The sequence below is a fragment of the Meleagris gallopavo genome, chromosome 1 (assembly GCF_000146605.3).
Source record: "Meleagris gallopavo isolate NT-WF06-2002-E0010 breed Aviagen turkey brand Nicholas breeding stock chromosome 1, Turkey_5.1, whole genome shotgun sequence".
Lineage (NCBI taxonomy): Eukaryota > Metazoa > Chordata > Aves > Galliformes > Phasianidae > Meleagris > Meleagris gallopavo.
In genome coordinates this window covers 21,412,573-21,429,550 of record NC_015011.2, presented here as the reverse complement: position 1 = coordinate 21,429,550, position 16,978 = coordinate 21,412,573, and the positions used below count along the sequence as shown (strand labels likewise).

Genomic DNA, 16,978 nt, shown 5'->3' with positions numbered 1-16,978 from the left:
AAAAAAAAAAAAGTCTTAAATCTGTACCATTGAGAACATCATACAAAAAATAAGAGTGCTTTTTCTGGGCAACTCTCCATTTCTTTCAGCATATACAGAAAATCCAGGCAAAAAAGCACCGTGAGAATAAAATTTTCCACAGCACTTCAAAGCATGGATTATAGGAGTACACAAATGTGACTGTTTTTTTTGTTCAGTTTTAACTGCTATACTCATACTGATATACAGAACAAAAGCAGACTCTTCAATTTTTTTTTTTCCCCTAGTAGAATTTCATTGCATATGGAGAATAAAAGAAAAAACATCTGACCTTATAACAGTTGGGCTTTTTTTCCCCCCCTCCAGTTACACGTGGATAGTACATATCTCTGTAACCTGGTCCAAATGCTGAAATGAGCTGTCTGTAGGCCAGAACCAACTGAGGCTATGACCTGTGCCCCCAGCATGTCTCACCTGAGACTACAGAGGCCATGAGCACCAAGTGAAGTGCCAGCACAGAAGCCTGGCATTAGAGCACTTCATAGCATCAGAAAAGGAAGGTAGGCAGATCATAAAAGGGTAGAGAATGCCCCAGCAAGAACACTCTACTAAAACACAGAGAGCTTTGAGTAGTGATTACAAACCTGAAACACCAAGCAAACTTGTGAATATTCTGTGTCTTTCAAAAAATATTCAGGATAAACGGGGAAAATCAATGAATGCAAGTTGAGTAGTGAATTTTTTTATTCAAGAACATTTTGCTGCCAAAATGTTGTTTGTCTGACTGGATGAATTACTGAGAATGTTTTAGGCATGGAATTTTTACAAGTTTAGTTTCCTTTATTCCAATCACTACCAGAAAACTAAGCAAATAAACTGCTTGCATTACTGATGGTCAGCTTTTAGAATAGAGACTCCAAGGCTAAATTTGCTGTGGTATGTGGCACTATATCATCACCATCACTGTTTTTCTTCCTTAATGCTGCTATCAGGAAAGAACTTTTTTAAGTGAGAGAAAACAGATGTTGCTCAAGACAGTGAACAATTAAAACATTCCCATACCTCAGAGTAGCTATTACATAATCACAGGTTGGTATTAGTACGATTGTTTCAAAACCAAGCAAGCCAGTCTTTGTTGAATGAAGGGACACACAAAAAAAATGCCTGGACTAAACTGATTACTGACTGAACTTCCTCAAAATGTAATATGTATGAAAAAGGCATGTTCATTTTTTGAGAGGTATTCTGCATGAGGGATATATAGAGCACATCTGTATTTCCCATAATTCAGGATTAGTTCAGGATTATCTATTTCGGCGACTGACTGAGATGTTTGGATGTCTCGGTTAGAACAAACCCAAGACTAGAATCACAGAATCACAGAAAATCCCAAGTTGGAAGAGACACATAAGATCATTGATTCACCTCCTGGCTCCACACAGGACCACCCAAAAAGCAGGTCTCCTCAGGCAGTACAGGGTTCTGGGTCCCTACATGATTAGTTGGTGATATCCCTGCTCAAACAGCAATCTATCAGGCATTGGTTGAAATACCATGAGAGAAATCTCTTTTTAGTTTCAGGCTGGAAGCATAATTAGATCAAAGATTCCAATATTCATTGATGAGCATCTCTCGCTTGTTCTTAAGAAAAGATGGTAAAATTTTGGAATCACACCAATACATTCTTTTTACTTCTGTAAATTTCACCAGGATGTCCTGAGAAATCTGTTTCTTCATGTCAGTGAAATGCAAGGCAAATACATTCAAATATTCTCTCATGGAAAAAAGATCAACATTTACAAGCGTACGACATATTACCAGAAGGCTATGTTATAAGGTCAGTCAGAATCAGTAGTTAAAATTTTATAGATATTTTATGAAAACTGTCATGACCATGACTACCTTTAGAAAAAACAGCCTAACTTTTAATTTCAGCTAAATTTTGTATAGTTACCCTTTACAGGTATATTTTGAAGACCAAGCAGCAAATGAAAGGTACAAAGCCTTCTTCACAGCTTCAGCTGAAAGGCCTCTGTCCTATTCACAGAAAATCATAACCTTCTCCAAAAACATTCTTTACAAACGCCAGCTAAAAAGCCACAAATCTTCCAACTACAACTAAACAAACACCAAAGAACAGAAACAAAACAAATATAGTAACCTCCAGAATATGAGTTTACTGCTTCTGCTACCACATGACTATCCTGAACAAGTCCAAAACAAAACTACATACAAACCATAATTGACAGTAGCAGGAAAAATTAAAATGCAGTGGTTCATGCAAAAAACTTACCATTGGGTGGGTCTCTTCTTTTTTCTGTTGAAAAAGAAAAAGAGTTATTATTCATAGACATCACAACACAAATACATTCTAGACTTTGCTTTCCCTTGACACTTTCAGTGATCCTGAACCTATAAACATATAGGATTTAACCTATCAACATCTTTAAAGCCTACCTGTTGAACACTTGAAAAAACATGTTAAGATTTAGAGACCCCTAAAAACCCATTTTAGATCATGTGCCTTGATGTGAAGTAGGAAATAGTTTGTTTCATATACTTTGACTCCAAACTAAGGTGAAGTATTCAAAAAGAAGCTGTTTTGGTACAAGCCAGCAAAGAAAGATTTTTGTTTATTTTTTAAAAGTGTTATGCTTTATGATTTTACTTTATTTGCTTTATGTGGAAATACAATGAACATTTTGATACACAAAAGCATATGTACTTCATAATTATTTTTGTTAGTGTGAAGACATTAGGACACAGAGGAGCAAAACACTTCGCCTGTTACTGAAAAGTAACAACATGGAACAGAACTCAAATATCCTTACACTGATATTTTATTCACAAAGCCACACCATTTCAAAGACCATGAAGAATTTGGCTTGACAATTTAAGATGTATCTGTAGGCATTTCATACCTCAGCGCACTCAGCCTGTAACAGTAAATTCTTCTTTGAAGGAGCCTTCCCTCACTTAATATTCATTTCTATCCACTTCAAACAGGACTTACTAATCCTGCAATCTTTCTTCAAAGCACAGTCTAGAGCAAAAACTAGTACACAGCTGAACAAAACCCAGCCCACAGCTGCACATACACTATTTGTGTACCTACACAGATATTCAGAAGACTTTTGACAGTTTATCACCTCGTCTCATCAAAAAACACAGCTCTATACAGAAGACACTACATTCCTTTCAGGTCTTGAATCTAGTAGAGCCTCCCCTAAGAGCTTAAAATGAATTTGTAACAGATTCCTCTTCACAAGTTTCAGAAAAACTGCTAACCCATAGTGTTTTCCAGACACATTCTCTTCTTTGAATATTCAAGCTAAGAAACCACTTTTGTTGGAATTCGAAAAAGCCTGCTCAGCTTCTGGAGCCCAATCACAGTCCTATCCAAGAAGTACCAACAGCAGAAAAGGAAAGCACAGGATTGATGGCAAGTCATTTAGTAAAGAACGGGAAACTGGCAAAAGCAGTAGGCATTCGTAGGAAATGTTGAGTGGCTTAGCGCCAAGTCATGGTAATTATTATAGTTTTCATGAGGAGAAAGAGCTCAAGAGATAAAACACTGGAGAACAAAACAAGACATTTTAAACACTTCCTGCAATTTTTGCTGGGTACAGATAAGAATAATCCGTGGCCAAAGGACACTAGATTTGTTTTTCTGCAGTTTCCACTGCAGACTAGAAAATAACAGCTCCTCTTCCAAAATGCTGATAACCTGTCAAGAGGTCTGACCGAAGATGGAGATATCTACTGATCAACTTCACCAGCTGCCCATGTCTAAGAAAATGCTCTCATCTGCCTGTAAAAAATAAGCAAACAAGTAAAAACTTGTTTGCATTCAGTTTTCAGTTTGAAGTGCACTAGGAGGGGCATCAGGAACTAAAAGCTTGTTGGAGAAGCAGATTCTTTCAGAGGGCTGGAAAAAGCTCCCAGCCATGAACTACAAGCTTGTAAAAATTAGACAAAAATTGAAACCTCTTTTGAATGGCATTTAGCATCAGGCAAAGTTATCTCAGTACGTGGAGAGGATACTTGTGTGTTTACGTACATCAGCATTTATAAAGCAAGATGATAAACATAAAATTAATGCTATTAACATTAAGGTATACCAGAAGTATGAATGTACTATGCTCGCAGAGAGGAGAAACATTGCTCACCCTGCTATTTGGGGTCTGATGAAGTAGTAAATGGAGTGACTCACTTAAATAAGTATACAAGAGAAATTAACTAATTATTCTAATTTCTTCCTAATCTAAGGCTAAGAACTTGATTTTATTTTAATCAGAACTTCACTAGATGAAAATCAGTCTGATATTAAAAAGATGAGGACCTTGCATTAAGAATTCTTTCTCTGCCCTTTCTCCCTCATTCTACCCTTCTATAGAATATTTAGTATTTGTAAAGTCTTACACATTCTATTTGAAGCCATATTTTCACCTCTAGAGGTCCAGATACACTTACTCAGGAGTTTCTGTATACCGGAACATATTTCATTCCAAGCGAGGAAGAGCAGAATATTGCTGCCTCCTCTTACAGCTGTTTGATGATCTTTGGTACACTCGTGTCAGCACAAAGACACGGCTTCCTGAGCCAGAATTGCTGTTCTTGTTACCTTCCAATAACATGAGCTTTCCATAAGACTCCTGGAAAAGCCTCCTAGCAGCCTGTTAACCATTCAGGGCTTGCAAAGCGATGCCACAGAATACTTATTTCACTAGAAAGCATGTCAGGTGTCACTACCACAACATGACACATTTTGGAAGGAATGGGAGTAAAAATCCCATTAAACAGGAAAAAAAAAAAAAAGTTAGAAAACCAAATTACTACCTCAGTTTTAGAAGTTATGATGTGTTAGATACATGCACACAATTTATATTTAATAAAAATAATTTATATGAAAATGTGCACAGCGTAAATGATATATGTTATACATATTATCTATTTTTATATGGGCATTTAGATAAAACTAAATACATACACTGCAACAACAAATCAGTTTTGATTCAGGCAAATGCAAAGTCTGTTATTACATAAGCACAACCAGATATCGTCCAATCAATGACAAATACACAACTCCATCTGCTGGCTTAACTAAAAAAAAATCAGTTGTTATATATATATATTTTTAAATTAAAATTGTCTTCAAGTTATAAGCTTTTGGGGATAAAGTTATTTACCTTCTAAGAAACACTAAAGAGAGAAGGGAGTAAACTCATCCTATGGCATGAACTTGAGCACACAAGCCAATACTACTTGCTCAAAGATGAAACAAAATCTCCATGCAGAACCTCTTGTGAACAGGAGGTTTGACTGAACCACTGTTCTCAAACAAACTTTGCTGTGGCCAAGAATGCAAGTATGTATTTGCCTTCTCCCAAGTCATAGGTGCACTGCAGCACTGTGTTTTAGAAGTGTAGTAGCATGAAATTTCAAGAACAGGAGATGCAAACTAATACAAGATTACTTTTACTCGAGTAATGTCACACACTAACGCCACTTCTTGAAAAATCCTCTAAACATATTCTAAGCAGAGGTGGTCTTAAACAAGCCAACCAAGATTTGGAACAAATGCTCTGTGCTTGAGCCACTTCACCTGAATGAAATACTTGCAGGGATGCTACTCCAAGGGATTCCTCCCTTTACAAAAGTCTATGCTGCACTGCTAGCACAATTCAATCCTAAAATAGACAACAGGAAAGTATCTTGTAGCTGAGACAAGTCCATGCTACAGCTTTTTGCAAGCCTGATCACATCCATGTGCATCCAACCTGTGTTTTTTATCACCTCACTCTTCATGGTCATATGAACGTCAGACAAGCAAGTTGTTTATGAGTTCAATGGAAATCAACCAAGAGAAGATCTGGAGGAAGCCTGAGCTCTCTATGAAACACTGATTATGTTCCTGAGGCATCCTGAAGCTGGCAAAATGCACACTGTGCTTCTGACTGTTTGGTGCTGCTAAGGAGAATTTAGGTACACTATGTCTTATGCACTTGTCCTCTGTCAAGATTATTAGTTTTGAATAAAAGATATTTCTCTACTGAGCACTGGACCAATGCCAATAACTCATTCACATGAACTACTGAACATACCAGATGGTAAAAATCTTTGTTACAATCCACTTGGGCTGAATTTAAACAAATTCACTGCAAACAGCCCAGAGCTAAAGTAGGGTTTAGTCAAATGTGAAAACAGCTTACGGGAAGATTTCTTGTTTTCCCACTGATAGGTTACCCTTTCTTTCTTTCTGCTCTGTATGTTCAAACACCACATTCTTCAAGCCTCAGCTTACTAGGAAACTCACAGCAAGAAGGAGCAAAAGCTATTTCAGAAAAGATTTTTTCCCACAACAGAGATGAAGTATACTTTTGTAACACAATTATATATTGTATATATATTGTTATATTTTGTAACACTTCTAAATATAAATATAGCAGGAAAATCTTCCAGCCATTTTCAGACAATTTCTTGCCTCCCCTCAGAAAAACAGAAACAGTCCCAAATTTAAGATTAATCTGAATATTTACCAGATTTTCTCTGCCGTCGTCCAAGTAAATCTGTTACTGTTTTGCGGAATAGTTTAGCCTCTTCTTCATTAGCAAAGTTAAGACCAACTTGACATGTCTGAAAAAAAAAAAAATACACCCCCCCCACCCATGACTAAGAAAGTGCTACAAAGACTTTCTTCTTACACGTTTTCTTATACTTCTGAAGATATAATCAGAAAAAAAAATATATCACCATTGTAAATCTGGAAAAACACAGCTTACTGTGAAACATTCTAAACTAAGAAAGTCCACCTCCTAATCAGATTTCTACAGCTCATAACACATTTGAGGAAAATCCTGTAGCTTGAAATCAAACGTGAAGGAAGGAAAATTTATTTTAAGAAATAAATGATGATCGTGAAATATTATCTAAGTCAAAACAATTTCACTATTAATGGGAGCTGAAATAAAACAGAAATGTAAAATATACTTCTTTAATGGATTGATTTTTCTAACTGAAATCCAAAGTTCTTTCAATAAGTAAGTATAAAAGGACAAGTGATATTGCACTTAAATAATTTACAGAATGAAATGGAAATCTTGATTATATTAGAAGAAGGTACCATTCAAATAAAAGGCATTCTAAGGTAGGTATTCAAAGATGCTGAGACTCACATCTCCAGCGAAGGTATGAAAATATCCTCTAGGACTATTATATACAAAGTTATTGTACAGCTCCTGCTCCCACAATAATTTTCCATCCTGGAAAAAAATAGACAAAGCAACATAAGTTTGAAACACTCGGAGACAAACTGTAGTTTAGCTTTTTTCATAATAGAACCTATCAAGAGTTTGAAGCTGCATATTGTTAAGCATTTGCTATTTACCCAAGAGTGAGCTCAGTCCAAGTATATTGGAACGTGTGGAGAAATTAGACTATTTCATCATTCTACTTTCTGTTCTAATTCTTGTATATTTTAAAAAATATACCTGAAGTTCCATAATCCTGCAATAGTTACACTGGTAGCATTAGTACTGACCAGTGATAGCAGTGAAATAGTGTTAATAGTAGTAAAACAAAGGAGACTTCCACCAGCGTTATCTTTTCAAGATTGACTTGAAAAACAGTTAATTTCAAGGGAGCAAAAACCTCACTTTAAGATCTAGATATTTAAATGGCATTATAGCCTAGCACCCAAGTAACAGGTTTCTCACCAAGTCTAATAAACTGACCAAATCACAAATGCAACTGCCAATTGGCTTTCCTGAATGTATCTGTGACTTCACAGAGTGGATGCTGACAGGTACTGAGTTGCTCTTAGCTAAAAAAGGAATGGGAAGCTTCCATAGTTAAAGTCAGTAGGACTTCACAGTGTTATTATTTTATTAAGGAAATGCATCTTGGAACACTTAAGCTCCTAGCTCCTATTGTCCTGAGAGAAATAACAGAATAGTACAGAGGTCTCCAGTATGAAACTACATATTGTGGGAAATTATATTAAATAAATGTTTACTCTGTAGTTTTCATATGCACAAACATGTTAGCCATAAAAAAAAAATTCTTGTTTTCATCCCTACAGAATACAGCATCTTTTTATTACTACAAGCCAAAGTACTACTACCTGCTAAAATAATCACACCTAACTGTACCAGTGACAATATGTGAATTTTCACTAGTCTCACAAATCTGATTAGCAGAGAACTACTTCTGCAAGCTGTAAGAAAATTGTATCTGACCTTTATTTGATCTGTAAGAGCTAATATCTATGAAATAATTCAAATTTAGACTATAATAAAGCTGTGCAGCCTATTAATAAGCAGTCAATGCTCTGCTCACAACACCCATTTATTTGAGGATTTCTGTACGAGAGTGCAACTGCAATCACCTAAAATCATTCAATTCAAAATGGAGAACGAATATAACAAAGTCTGAAAAGGAAAAACTTACCTTAATGTCATATATTCTGATAAAATATGACCTCTGCGGATTGTCCTTTACAAGGCAAGCTACACCACAGCATTTCTTTGACCACATGCCATTGCGATCTGCTGCATATATTTGAACAACAGCTGAAGACATCGTCTAGAAAAGAAAAGAAGTGATTATTTCTAAGGTAAAAACCACACATTTTACATTTCATCTTTTAGCAAAGCAATTTTTAACTTTGTTCCTCATTCTAGGCAGCAACTGTGACGATGTTCCCAGTAATAAGACAGGCAAGTTCAAATGAACCCAAACTACTTCCGTGCTATCCTCCCTCCCCTCCAAGATTTAGATGGCTTAGAAATCTAATGGAACATTTTGTCCTTGATCATAAAAATCAGTAAAAAGAGTTTGCCTGTAAGAGGCAGAGCTCAAACTATGGCTGTCACACAGAAGTCCTACTGTGCTACTAAATTTTTCTGTTCAGTACTTCAAACTGAATAGGAATGCAATATTCAAGCTGGAACTACAAATTGCAGTGCCTGGAAACACTCCTAGGTATTGGAATGCAACTGTTTATATTGCTTAATTGTTAAAATGGTCTCTGGCATGGTTCTGGCCTATGCCAACAAGCATCCTAACATTCTTGGACATGATTTGAGAATGCATAAGGACAAGAATCTTTCCCAGCTGGCAATATGAAATAACCCTGTTTTTAAATTGAGAGATTTTATTAAGCGACTAAGATTATTCTATACCAGATTCCTTCAGTGCCTTGGGAACGTTCCTGAACTTACTTTCTAGTATTAACATGACTTGTGTTCTACTGTTATAGGGTAAGGAGGGAATGAAAATTGGAGCCTCTGAAGAGCAGTATTTTTTCTGTAGCCAGTTCTCATCCCAAAGGATGAGAAGTTACTGCCTCTGTAATGCTACAGAGGCCAGAGGCTATCTAACCCAGGTCCTACATTCTAACAGTAGCAGAGGCCTAGAAAAGAATACAACAGTATACCACTACACAAGGGGAATGTACTCTCACAGCAAGGCAGGCTGAAGCTCAAAGCCGTCCTAAACCAGCATGTTTTCCCTTAATGGATTTCTCACCACTCTTTGAATCCATGTGAACTTCTGGACATTGCAATGGTGTATAGGGCTGTAATTTTCACTGTTCACTCCTGTACTTTGTGAAGAACCAGCTCCTTTGATTTAAAAAGACCACCACCTGCTAGTTTTAGTTGACTGTCCCTCTTAGTTCTACTACCAGGAGACAGTGCCAGTGTTCCTTATTTGACTCTTCACGCTGCAAATGCTTTTCTAACTATTCTGTCATAGTGTTTATTTCCCTGTTTTATAGAATTAATATTAAAGTTGGTCTTATAACAACAACAAAAAATTCATAACAGAAAAATCAATCTCTACTTTCATTACTCTTGACTTTCACATGCATCCTACTACATACATCCTTCTTAGTAGTGATGAGTCTTACAATGTATGCACCTAGTTTCTTTATCTATTCAACAAAATGTCACAGCAATATTGCCTCCTATTTTCCCTGTAAATCAAAGCGTTTTATTTCTTTTCAACTAAGGGACAGTAAGATGATGTTCTCATGCATCTATTTCAGTTCCCAGAACTTTCCTGGAAGATAGTATCTGGTCTGAATCATATAATTGCCAAGATTGGAAAAGACCTCCAAGATCATCCACTCCAACCATCCACATACCACCAATATTTCCCACTAAACCAAGTCCCTTTGTACACCACCTAAATGTTTCTTGAACACCTCCGGGGATGGTGACTCCCCCATCTACTTGGGCAGCCCATTCCAGCACCTGACCATTCTTTCAGAGAATAATTTTTTCCTAATATCCACCTTGAGTAACAGGCTCCATATTAGGTTTTCCTTAACTCCTCTAACGAGCGTTAATTCACCCTCATCAACATTAACTACGTGCCAAAACAGCTGGCTCATTCAGAATGCACATCTTGTGCTATATCAGTATCTGTTGACACCTACTAAGTATCAGCATCATCCATGTCAAACTTTTCCAGTGGTTTACAACAATTCACAGAATCCATTAATCTACACGAGATTTCCTTACCAAAAAGCTTTCAGTTTCATTCAGATAGAGTCAAAATAACTGGCCAAACTGACAGCTACTTGCTAGGGAAGCTCTATAACCTTTGGCAAAGAACGGTGATGTAATTTTCACAAGTCAAAACAAAATTCTGTTCCTCTGCACAGCCTCTTCTTCAGAAGTATGTTATAAGACTGAATATCATGCATCATGATATTCATTCTGATATCCATCTGGAAAACGAATCACTTTTCAGTCACCTCTTTGGCTGTAAAGCATGGCTTATTTACCCTAGAGTCTACAGAGTAATAAAAACTAATCATGACTTGCCAGGTAAGGAAAAAGGAAACCTGAATCAGCCATGATACTGCACCAAACCAGTATGACGGCAGATGTCGCAGGTATAACAGATGTTACTTTTACCTTATACTGCAACTGACAAAGGCTTCATTTTGGGCACAGCTGGCAAGATTTTGTACAGATACAACAGCCTTTCCTCCCATTTCCAAAATTTCATCTAATTTTTTAACTGATAGTGTTGGAGGCTCAAAAGAACAAAAAGGAGTGAAAGTTGGCTGATTTATAGCTGCGATCACGAAGGCATCACATTCCACCAAAGGAATTATCCCAGAGCCCCTACAAGAAGCATTCTCAAACCTCACAAACAAACGTGACTCCACTAGCCTCCTCCCAACAAGACTATCCGGGGAAATAGGTGGCTTCGGCAGCAATTTATGCACCTTAATTCAAAGTGCAGAAGAACAATCTGTTTCAGAAAAGGGTTCAGGACATTTTTATTCTATTTATCTGGCAGCAAAAGCACCAACTGGATTATCTCGGTGAACCCGCCATTGTGGTGACTCCACAAGATCTGCGTATAAAGCCTTGAGTCAGCAGGCTCCTGTTAACAGACAGAGTATTACCCAAAAACACTGTCTTCTCATTCTGCACAATCGTAATGGGTTTAATTTACACATGTAAACTCTAGGAGTAGAGCTTAATTTGCAAGTTACAGAACAATTTCACTCAATCTAACAAAGTTGTTCTTTCAGGGCCTACCAAGTGTAGTGTTCAATTACATTTAAACTTTACCAAAATTAGTGTTGTGCAAATTCCTGCAAATTCCTCATTGCAGTTGACGGTCTGCAATGAGGTTTTCACATGTTAGAACACAGTCATGAATTCCAATTTTATTTATTTATATTACAATTTTATTTTTTTTAATTAAATGAATAATATAGCAAAAAACAAAAGTTGCATTTTAGGTAGTAAGAAGATGACAAAATTTAATTCATTTTACTTCAGTCCCTACTCTTCTATCCATTGATACTCGTGAATCCAAGCCTCATAAATCGGATTTTTTTCAATTTTAACTGCAGAACTGCAGCATCTGAAAATATTTATGCAAATATTATAATTTAAACATTCAACAGCATTTTCTGAATTCACATTCAATGCGTGTTGAAGCCAACTAACATACATAGCTTGGTTTTGCACATCACTCTTGAAGATAATGTTGCATTTTAAAGGATGGGTTCTTTAAAGCAGTACATAAATATTTCTTCACAGTAAGTCATGCCACTGACTTCACAGATAGAACCGAATGGGAGTGCCACTAAATCTTCAAAGTAATTAATACTATGTTTTTTTTCTGAGTTTCAGTAAGCATCTGTTACTTAATACCCAAAGTTACTACTGTATTTTTAGTAGAAAGACCCTGAAGCTGATATTACTGCTGTGCTCAACACTTTTGGTGAGGACTCTGTCTTTTTTATATACCTACATATTTGGAAAAGGTGCACAGGAAACAAGAAGTTAGCCGACCAACTGAACACACACGAGAAGACTGTCAACCTTCCTTGGTTCCCTTTACTTATTCCACAGCCAACACTCCGCAGGAGGACATGCCATTGATTCCAGATAGCTGTCACACCCCAACAACTAATTAGCTCTGAAGCAGTAAGCCTGGTGGTGTCGGCTGTACGCTGGTTGTGGCAGAGCTGGTCTCATCCCTGGACACGCTGCAGGATATGCGGCACCTGCCCAAGGCTCGTGAAAGCACCTGCTGCCTGCAAAAGATGGCCACAACTAGTCACTGCGCACCTGCAGAATGTGATCACACCAGCTACTGAGGGCTTCCAACTGGGCAACAGCTATCTGTGCACTTTGATCAGCTTCTGGTATGAACACTTGCTGCAGCAGCCTGTCAGATTAATGACTCAGAGTAACTCAGTGTGTCTCAAAAACTGCAAAGCAAGCCAACAGCCAGCGGCACATCAGATAACAAGACAGAACCATCATGCTAGGTAGCTCTTCAGAATCCCCTGTCGAGGTAACAATCTCCAAATCTTCACATACAGCTAACAACTGCTTGTGCTGCTCAAATCAAGGAACCACAGGGAAACTTTGGTTTGCCTGTGACCTCTGTAAGTCTTCCAGTCCAGCCTCCGGCTCACAGCAAGGGTAATTACAGAGCCTCAAGTTGTTCAAGGTCTTGTCCAGTTAAGCTTGAAGTTAATTATCTCTGGGGGAGCTTGTTCCAGCACTCAATCATTCCCATTTTAGTGCCTGAAAAAATGCAACTAACTATAATGTATTATTCTAATGATTCACTACTGTTGTGTTACATGCTGATGATGCTACTGAAAACATTTGATTTTCAGACTCAAGATTTTTCTAATAAAAGTGAAGACCCATATAAAAAGAAGTAATTAAATCCCATGTGACAGATTTTCTTTTCTCAGTTCCCCTTCCCAGCTCCTGGAAGTATCTTGCAAATAGAACTGAAAGATAACCTTACCCTATAATGCAAGAATAAAACTAGCTGTGGTTTGTTTCCAAGCACAGTAACTTCTTGGAAAAGAGTGCTGGTATGACGCCCTTAGCTTCCTCAGGAGGCTAGTCAAAAGACTTCCAGCTTGAGTCATAGTGCACACAACTTGCTACTTTAAGATTTCCATGAGAAGTGCTATAGTGAACTTTGCAATTCAGACATAGCTACCCAATCCTCTAAGAATAGAAATGTTTGGATTCCTTCCCCCCAGTAAAATAGGTATCTGGAGAAGTCATCCTGATCAATAACACTACTGGTGAGCAGGTACTGAAGCCAGCATTTTAAGACCCGCTTTGGTGGCAATCCCTACTATACCTAAGCCAACACACTGAAGCCTGACCAGATAATGCCAGATGCTCCCATGTCACTCATTTCTTCTTTGATGCTAGATCAGTGAGGCAGTATTCAGTTTGCTTCTAGAGCACCTGTTTAAGAATAAAGATATGCTGTTATGCTGTGCCCTTAACACAGTGGGAAGTGACAGGCTTCCCCAGATGGCAGTGTTCCAGAACAGAGATGTGCTAAGTCAAGTACCACTTCAAAGTGGAAAATGCTTAGTGAGGTGTAACTTCAATCTTGACCACGGCAAGGACAGGAAGCTTCACTACTGAGGAAATTGCTACTAGCCAAGTATTATTCAAGTCATGAAGAAGGAGGACAAAACTCACCAAGAGTCATAAAAGAGAAAGAAGAAGAAGCCAGAATGCAGGTTAGCTAATTACAAGAAATCAGACTAATCTACAGAAAATTTGGCAATTAGGTAGAACTCAGGGGTTGACATTTCTTTCCCCAGGATACAAGTACTCTGCAGGAAAAAAAATCAATCTGAAACATTGCTTGAAATCTTAGATTACCTCAAAAATGTAATGGTTAAGCAATTACACATTTAAATGTCAACACCCTAATAAGCTCATGCTATTCAAAACGAAGAAAACTGGAATTAGACAGTGGTAATACCTTCATGTTGATCTGTAATTAGCTCATCTTTAGTGACAGAAATAGCTGGAGCTTCCAGAAGCATTATGCTCCACATGGCTCACGCATTATTTCGTCACTCTTAACACAAAGTATAAACAACACCTGCTGATACCTCCTTCCTTCTCAACGGAAGGCCCTTGGTGCCACAGAGAGCACAGTTCTGCTGGTACTCCCTGGCAGTTCCACTTCTTGTGTTAAGAGAAAATGTTGCTATTTTCTTGGCACCATGGATGTCCCCTGCCATATGAGATCAGTGTGTTCCCTTCGTGCTAGGAAGAGCTGATATCCCACTTCCAGGATGAATGCACTCATCACTGAGTAATCCTACAGACGGCATGCACCACAAAATCCTCCAACTACTCTTTTAAATGAACTGAATGAGCCCCTCTATTAAGATGATCTCTAATTAGGCCACTTAGATGACATGCAAGAATGTAATTTCTACATTGTCAGTAGGCGAGGCATTTGCCATACTGGACAAAAATACTTCCTGGCTCTTCCACAGAAACACTAAGAACTTGACCTCAGCTAAGTTCAGAAAGAAGCCCGCTGTGTTCATCAGCCCTGGACAGTATGTGATCCACTTCTCAAACAGGTGGGACTACTAGGATGGTTTAGGTCCACTTCAGGCAGCACAAGATGTTGAGGCTTCTAAAATTTGGGGTTGTCTTTAATACTCACAACTGGCAGCTGCACCTTCTGCAGTTTTTATAAACAGGATGATGGAACAAGTAAAACAGATGCAGTCTGACTACCTGTTTAGTCTATTCCTTAACAGTCATGGATCAAGCTACTTAAGGTTCCTACACCTCACAGAATAACTGTGTGCGATACTGCCTTGACAGTCCACACATAAACTTCTCCGTAGATAAAAATATCCTTCAAGACCTCTACAATATTTTGACTGAGAAATTAAATTTTAGTAAAGTAGATTTATGCAACTCCGAGACCGACTTAGAATTTACATCTTAGCGGCTCCTGAACAAACGCATCTTGCACTTGACAACGTTCACTCACTGGGGATTTGGATACTACGTTCTGAGCAATCTGAATAAAAGGCAATCATTTAAACTTTCAAAGCTACTAGAGTTCGTAAAAACACATTTAAAGAAATACTTATAAACTTATTTCTGAAGGCAATTGTTTATTGCCAAAAGTCAACTTCAGATGCTACAGACATGATTTTATACCCTTTTCCCATAGAAATGAATACAGAACTTCTGGAGTTTGTCGGCAGATCCTTCACTTGTAATACTTGGTCAGCCAGTTACAGACAACTCATCTTCAAGCATCTTCAACCCCCTGCGTTTCCAGCACTTCCCAGATCCCCTGAGTTCAGCCAGAGCCAGCCAGTGACTTCCCATACACTCACTGTCCAGCTGTGGGTTGCAGGAGAGACCAAAACTCAAGCAATGTAGCATACAAAGCCAAAGAAAACAGGAAAAAAAAAAAAAAAAGAGATGGTTTTACCAGACACAATAAAGATACTTTTTATATCCTACAACTTATGTTCAAGCAGCACATGCAAGATTTCAGCCTTCCAGAGGCGTGACATAACCGCAACCACACCGCACGGGCCGGCCCATCTCAGCTGAGCACCGATGACCCAGATGACGTACAACCTGGAGTTTCCACTGCTGAGCCACCACAACACTGACACTTCCTGTTTGCCTGCACAGCCTTATTACTGGCTTACTCAGCTGCGGCCTGCATCTCAACTCCACTAAAACCTTGGCCTGTCAGCAAGCAGCAGGCACTCAACAAAACAGTTATTTATGTTCTGTTGTCAAAACTGTGCATTCAGTTATTTTCAGAACAAATGAAAGCATGCTGTACACAGACCTTTCACCACTTGGTCCCTGTATTACCTCTCACTGCAGAAGGCAGACATTTACCTTTCAGTTTTGGTTCACTAGACAACTAAATAGCAAGGCCATATATCAATCAAAGTTCAGGGAAATTTTAAGATTAAACGTTTAAGTCCACCTTTTGAGACACTAAATTAATAAAGACTTCCAAGACTATAGTGATCCTTACACAAATAAAACATTGCACAGATATGTACAAAGAACGTTTCATACTCTTGCACAGAAACTGCAAGTTGGCTTTATAAGTCCAAGGCAAGAATCAAGAGTTTCAAGCAGTCTATGACAGACAACTGTAGCTCAAACCCATTTTGCCCTGTACTACAGCCTATCCAGCTATGAAGTAAACTAGCTGCTCTAAGCCAACATTTTCTTCTCTGCTACCAGCTACTGTGCTCATGCACTCACGTCCTCTTTCTTCAGCACTCAACAATTTCATTTCTAAATAATAACATTTTTCCAGATGATACACACACAGTTTCGTATTAATGCGGGCTGTCAGAAGGAGATCTTCATACCTACTTAGAAAATATGTCAATGTCTTCAAGGGAGATTAGAATTCCAGCCTTTATTCATAAAAAGGAAAATAGGCAGCTTTAAAAAAATGTTAGATCTACTGAAGTTCTTTACAGACACACTCAAGGTACATGCATCATCCCTTCCATGAAGGAGAGTCTTTAAAGCAACAGCTACACTGACTGAAGAACGGATACAGAACATGCCTCAGAATCTCCTGAATTATCCTAGCTCAGGAATGCTCACTTATAAGCCCTTGAAAATTTTCTTTAACATCTACTAAATGTAATGTTCATGTTTAGATT

General features: G+C 38.0%; 1 protein-coding gene across 1 annotated transcript in view; it reads right to left on the bottom strand.

Annotated features, from left to right (window-relative positions):
- WASL (WASP like actin nucleation promoting factor) overlaps positions 1 to 8,585 on the bottom strand; it is a 23,443-nt gene extending 14,858 nt beyond the window's left edge. The window contains 4 exon segments of the mRNA XM_019612309.2: positions 2,273 to 2,296; positions 6,519 to 6,615; positions 7,155 to 7,241; positions 8,428 to 8,585. Coding sequence (XP_019467854.1) covers positions 2,273 to 2,296; positions 6,519 to 6,615; positions 7,155 to 7,241; positions 8,428 to 8,559 — 340 coding nt within the window. The 5' untranslated portion in view covers positions 8,560 to 8,585.
- Between the last annotated feature and the right edge of the window lie 8,393 nt (positions 8,586 to 16,978).